Below are 7,007 nucleotides of genomic sequence, written 5' to 3'. Positions count from 1 at the left end.
GTGTATGAATTGCATAAAAATAAATAAATGTTATTTAAATAAACTTTAATATACATAGAACAATAACTATGACTAATATGAATAAAGGGACAAATTATTTTCTGTATTTAATGGAATGGGATTAATTAATATTGGACGCACACTCTAAGTTGGGTTTATTGGATAATGGTTCAAGGTTGGGAATTGGAGCTTCAAAAACTAAAGGTATTGGGCCTTTAGAAAAATAACTATCATGAATAATTTTATCTAGGACAAAAGGAAAATTTTCTTCATGAAAGGTAACATTTCTAGAAACAAAAATCTCTTGTGTCTATGTTCAAAATGACAAATCCCTTAGTCTGATTCTGAAATCCCAAGAATGCTCTATGTCGAACGTGGGTTAAACTTGTGACGTTGGGCCAAAGGTGTGGATGCATATATCAGTTCGGATAAATTTGAATTTTTTCACACTCCTAACGACAATTTATTTTATGACTTACATCATTAGTGATAAGATCGAAAATTTATTTTCTAAATTTGGACATAGCAAGCAGCAAAGTTGTCTGGATCGGGATCCTCCCCATGAGATATATGTTTTTGTAAAATAAGCGCAACTTCAACGATTTAAACCCGTCGACTTTATCTTCACATTTCCACGTCCCTGAAACTGTTCTTGGATGCGATCAAAACTTGTTGATAAAATCGTATATGTGAGTATTGATTTCCTCTGCTGCTTCTTGATTGTTGAAAAATACAGATATTTTTACGAATTTTTAAATATTTAATTTTTCTGCAAATCAAATTTGTAGAAAATATATAAGTTTCTTATAATATTTCATGAGAATTTTAATTCACAGAAAAATATATATATATTAAAGAAATTTGTGAAAATTTATAGTAATTGGCTGGAAACTCATAGAAAAAGTTAGTTGTATATTTTTCTACTATTTATTAAAATACCATTAAATATAACTTATAAATTTATTTTCACAAGAAAATTTACAAGAAATAAAAGAAAATTCCTGCACCGTTTTCTATGAATCGAAAAAAAAAATCCTATAATCAATATAATTACAGTAAAATTTGTAAAGTTTCTTTCTTTTTATTTTTTATAAAATAATCTATAAGAAATTTTTGCAAATAATTTTTTTAGAAAAATTCACAAAAACTTCCTGCAAATTTATTTCTGCAACAAAATCCCTAAAAAATTCCTGTTTAATATTGTTTATAAGTGCTGTAGGAAAAAAACGTGTTTATATATATTATAATGAAATAAGATTAAAAAATATATATAAAGCTTAAGTTATTTTATTATAAGAATAATTTAAAGTAATGTTAGTAATAGAAATTGATATCATGATATTTGAATATTAAAATACTTGTAACAATCTAGAACTCAATTTTCGATAAATTAATTTTTATTTTAGTGTAATTCTTGGTATGTAGTTTGCCAACGATCGGACGTAGTCCTTCATAATAAAACACCAAAAATTAATAATATATAATATAAATTATTAAGTATTTAAAAATATGTTAATATTTACAAATACTATAATTGAAGATTCAGTAGATTGTTTTAATTATAATAAATTACATTTTAAAAAGTATAATATTATTTTGTTTTTTTATTCGCATAATATTATTATTTGTTTACTTGTGTTAGGAGTTATTTTAATAAAAAAAAAGTAGTACCTTAATTGGTATTAAATAAAACAATATATAAATTTATATATATATATATATATATATATATAATCATTATCTTTTTTATTATAATTATAAGTTCAAATATTCATAAATCAGTTTCAATTTTCTTTTAATAAGTGTGATTTACTTATTTCTCTTAAAATATATATAACCTTTTACCAAAGTTTAAGATATGAATATGTTCTTCTTAAAATTTGTAAGTGTTCTAATGGTAAGGTGATGTATGGTTACTTTGATATCTACGACATGATAGTGTAAAACTTCTACAAAGATACTTTGATAGTCTAATTAAAAGTCAATTTTTTTTTTAAGAATTAAGTTAAAGTAGATATGATGGTCTAATTAAAAGTCAATTTTTGTTAAGAATTAAATTGAAGTAGATCGATATATACTTGGTGTTTCATATATTTGTATTGACTGTATTACGTGATTTCAAAAAATGATTTTGTATGGTAGTTATAGAGTGAGATATTATTTTTGTGTCACTCTTTAATGTATTTCAAGTTTTTTTTTATAGATATAATGTAAGTATTATCATTTGGTTGTTATCTAAATTACAATTATTAAGAACATGTCTGATTTGTAAACTCGGTGTGTCCAAACTAGATGATATAATATACATTAAAATTATATGTAAATTTGTGAATATATTTTAAAACACGTCATTAGTGGAAAAAATACTTTTAAAATTTGTTATTTTTTACTTTTAAAATTGATTCTCTGAGCAATTTTAAAAGAGCCGATTTTAAAAAAGTGGGACTTTTAACATCGATCATGCTTGACTGATGTTAAAGGTTAGACTTTTAAAATCAGTTATAACATGACTGATGTTAAAAGTCTAACTTTTAACATCGGTTATGGCATGACCGATGTTAAAAGTGGTTAATTTTTTAAAAATATTTGACTTTTTTAGGAGAATCCCTGAACAAAACCTGTAAATTAATAAAATACTAGATAATTCATATGTTTTTAATGGACCAAATTACATACAAATGACAAGTTGGTAAATGTCAACCATATATGTAATCAAAGTAACTTATAAATTATTATGCATTCTAAACTACAAAATGAGTAAAACTATAAACATAACTCGTAGCTAGTCAATGTTTCAATGAAAAATGTAGCACATTACTCCCTAATGGTGTTTATATCTTCTAGCGACAATGGTGATCGATCTATAAATATCTGTTAAGAAAATTTAGAACAATTAGAAGTAACTCTTAAAACATGATAAAATGCAAACTTAAAATAAAAATTTTAAAATTCTAAAATGTACTTCAGTCCACCCAGATACTATTTGTGAATCAACAATAGTATGCATTGCCTTCATTACATAGTATCTGCACTTATAGTTTCCTTTTTGCTTATGAGACTACAAAAAGAATATAAAAACCAATTTTAGTAGTAATGGTAATTCAAAAGAAAATACCTTTGAAAAAATATAATTACTAAAATAAAATAACTTACTTTAAGAGAGACCCAAAGCATTTTTTTCTTCAACTTTTAACCTTTAAGTATGTGGTATCCTTCCATAGACCTAATGATAAAAGGACATCATTATTATATTTTAAAATAAAATATAATGATAAATAAAATAAAGAAGTTTTTTTAAAACAACTTACATATCTAATAATTGTTTAAAGTCTACAAGAGGAGGTTTGTGCATCGAACAAATGCATACAGATATATTGTCCATAGGACAAATAATCAGAAGTTGCTAATGAGCATTGCATTGAGAAACTATCAGTAATAGACAATACATTTTTTTTAAAATTTATAATCAATTATATATAAATAGACTTACTTAGAAAAGTAAGGAGCTAAGTAAACATTTTTATTTGAGTCAGACATCCAATTTTGGATGTAAGCTTGAATTTCTTCTGTCTTGTTCCTAATTTTTTGGATTAACTCGAGTTCCAAAAATTCATAAATGTGATCGTTCCCTTTATCCACACTCAATTTATGGATAAATCTACAAGGTTTGAAATAAAGTTAGAAAAAAGCAACAAAACATAATTAAAATTAATTCAAATACTTACAATAACCACAATTGCAAAATTGATATGTTCAGCATGCAGTGCCCGTTTGTAATCTCTGATATGTCGCTCTGGCTTATATATAAGGGGACATTACTACAGAAGCCAAACACTTCAGGAGCCTAAGGGACTTGTTTGGGTCGACTATCCGACTATCATCTTTCACATCTGCAACCAATCTCCATAGTTTTTTATCGTAGATTTCTAGAATGGTTAAGCATAGCCTTTGCTGGGGCAACAACATCCTATTAAATAAAGGTGCCCACTTTGGAACGAACCGTTCCTAAACTGGAACAGGCCATTCCAGAATCTGAAAAATGCCTAAAACTGTAGTATGGAACGGCCTCAGAACGGCCCGTTCTAGTTGTAGAACGGGCATTTTTGTTTGCAAATTCAAAATTCGCCCAACAACAACGAAATAAGAGACATGAGAAGAGAATGTTACATTGATATTGTATTCTTCCAAGAAAATGAGAAGCTAGAGACTTTAAATGAGAGCGTGAGAGAGTAAAGAAAAGAATATATGAATCGTAGACTTAATTTAAAGAAGATATGGAGCCAAAGATTCGAGAATGGAGGGAAAAGGAGGATGGGACTGTAGACTTTAGATTAAGTTCTCACATTTTTAACATCGGCTATCTATGAACCGATTTTGTATGTAGTTTTTAAAATCAGTTCTTAGATAGCCAATTTTAAAAGTAGAACTTTTAAAATCGGCTATTTAAGAGCCGATTTTAAAAACTACATACAAAATCGGTTCTTAAATAGTCGATATTAAAAGTAGCACTTTTAAAATCGGTTATTTGAGAGCCGATTTTAAAAGTAGTACTTTTAAAATCGATTATTTAAGAGCCGTTTTTAAAAATAGCATCAGAGACCTTTAAAATCGGTCATAAGGTAGCCGATTTAAAAAGTAATGTCATTATTTACAAAATTGTCACGTGTCACTTTTAAAATCGACTACCTTATGACCGATTTTAAAATCCCAATTTTAAAAGTGATTTTTGTACTAGTACGTGTTTAAATGTGTTGCAGAAAAAAAGTGTTTATATATATATATATTATGATGAAATAAGACAAAAAATATATATAATGTTAGTAATATAAATTAATATCATAATATTTTAATTATAAAAATAAAGCTTACATTATATACGAGATAGTATCGAGATCATACACAAGCATTAAAGCTCAATTCCAAATACATATATTTCAAATTATGTTTTATGATAAATTTATTAATGAGAACATGTTATAATCGTATAAACATGATAAGATTGAAAGAAGAAAAAAAAAAAGAAAGAAATTCTATAGCGGCTTCAACATATATTATAACACACATGCATCGAGGTATGAGTTGATAAGGGGTTTTCTCCACTCCAGTAGATGAATAATTTAGACCTTTTCGAATGAGATCAAAACTTGTTGATAAAATCATAAATGTGAGTATTGATTTCCTCTGGTGCTTCTTGGTTGTTGAAATGAGCTACTCCTTTCTGCACAATCACTTCTTTCAAATTGGGAACATCTTGCTTGAAACCTCCACCATGGATATACTCCTTTAGGCCAAGCGAGGTGTATACCACATCCAACTCACCTGTTATGAATTTTACCGGCACCTTTATTTGCGCCCCATCCCATGGTGCTGTCAGCTCCCAATTTCTGCAAATTATTAGTTTATAAATTATTAAATAATAAAATGTTATTTGATTGGTAGAGAGAATGGGAAACAAATTTATATTGATAAACTTAATTGAAAGGAAAACTAATTTAGAAAAATAGTTGGAATAGATTGGAGTGAAAATAACTTACTAATTGTTTGATTATAAATGTTGAATACATAATTTATTTATAAACTTAAAAATCACCATTCATATTTTATATATAGGATTCTAGAGATATTTATTTTAGAATTTTTTATCTAAATGTAATTGTTTAAGTAATTCTATAATTTATATCATTTAATACTCCCTAGCGTACACTTATATATTTATCTATAATAATATAACTTATTCTAGATGTTTGTATCACATTTTAACAAATTAATGATTTTTAATTGGGAACCCTATAATCTTGTTCAAGAAGATAATAATTAATTTAGAGCAGTAGAAAAGAAATATTATCCGGGAGACGGAGAGTGAAGAAATTACGAGTTGGAACTTCTGTAGTAGTTCAAGCCTCCGGTGAAGCCGGTTTTGTCGAATTTGGAGACATAATATGCAAGATCATCTTGTGTTAGCCAAGAAGGTAAGGTGTGCGGCATTTCTGGATTGAATTCAAAGCTTCCCTTGGGTAAGATTGGAGGACCAGGTTTGCGAGTGGTAAGTATGTTTTTTATGACATACTCAGTCCCAACTTGAGCCATCTCAGCCTCCATATCGCCTGGTTTCTGTCACACAACTATTCACATCAGATCTACCGTTATATCAATTAATAAAGTCAAAATGTTTTAACACTAACCTGAAATCTGCAGATATAGTAGTCATCTCCATACAAAGCACGCATGGCATCAACTATTCTAACTTTGGGGTCTCTGTGGAGGAGAGGAACACTGAGGCATACATAGGCCTTCACTTTCTCAGGACGAAACATGCAGAGATACCAACCAATGATGGCACCCCAGTCATGAGCCACAAGGAACACTTGATCGACACCCAAAGAGTCTATAAGTGCAACGATGTCACCCACTATGTGAAAGCAGGTGTAGCTAGTGACCGAAGGTGGAACCTCGGTGTCACCGTAGCCACGCAGATCAGGAGCCACGGCGCGGTATCCTAGGGAACTAAGAGCGAGGATCTGGTGGCGCCAGGAGTACCAGAGTTCGGGGAAGCCGTGGAGGAACAAGACCACAGGACCCTCTCCTTTCTCTGCTATGTGCATTTTTATGCCATTCACTTCCACTTTCCTGTGCTCTATTCCCTCCATCTCCCTCTCTCTTTCGTTTTAGTTTTACACATTCGCCCATGCACTATCCCATGTATGTATATATATATAAATACGGCAAGTCGCTATCTTGTCTTTATTAGTCTCAGGGAAACTGCATGTAAGTCATACGTAATTGTTTCTTATCTAGGAATCATTATTATAACTTTAGAAGGCGGACAGAACGATGATTCAATGAATATGAGGTCCATAGTTAATGTTAAACAAATAAAATCACCTTATCTGTCTCACCAATGAAAATGAGGTTTTTTTTTATAATTAATATATAATAAAGAAAAAGTAAGTTGATCAAACATACTTGTTTGACCCAATTTCTCATTCATATTTCGTCGGTGTTACATC

At 29.0% G+C, this 7,007-nt stretch overlaps 1 protein-coding gene across 1 annotated transcript; it reads right to left on the bottom strand.

The window, feature by feature from the left end:
- Positions 1–4,845: 4,845 nt before the first annotated feature.
- Positions 4,846–7,007, bottom strand: LOC109796921 (epoxide hydrolase 2-like). The gene is made up of 3 exons (XM_020356781.3): positions 6,183–7,007; positions 5,873–6,111; positions 4,846–5,384 (listed from the first exon to the last, which is right to left on the bottom strand). The coding sequence occupies exons 1-3, from the start codon at positions 6,645–6,647 to the stop codon at positions 5,138–5,140; spliced, it is 951 nt and encodes a 316-aa protein (XP_020212370.1). The 5' UTR covers positions 6,648–7,007; the 3' UTR covers positions 4,846–5,137.

The sequence above is a fragment of the Cajanus cajan genome, chromosome 6 (assembly GCF_000230855.2).
Source record: "Cajanus cajan strain Asha chromosome 6, NIPB_CcT2T_4, whole genome shotgun sequence".
NCBI lineage: Eukaryota > Viridiplantae > Streptophyta > Magnoliopsida > Fabales > Fabaceae > Cajanus > Cajanus cajan.
Note: the sequence above shows the minus strand (reverse complement) of the source record. Positions and strands in the feature narration are given on the sequence as shown.

Coding starts and splice junctions, on each gene's coding strand:
- LOC109796921 (XM_020356781.3), bottom strand. CDS start 6,647: ATGGAGGGAATAGAGCACAGGAAAGTGGAAGTGAATGGCATAAAAATG. Junction 6,112..6,182: donor ACTATATCTGCAGATTTCAG/GTTAGTGTTAAA, acceptor GTTGTGTGACAG/AAACCAGGCGATATGGAGGC. Junction 5,385..5,872: donor TACTACAGAAGTTCCAACTC/GTAATTTCTTCA, acceptor AATAATTTGCAG/AAATTGGGAGCTGACAGCAC.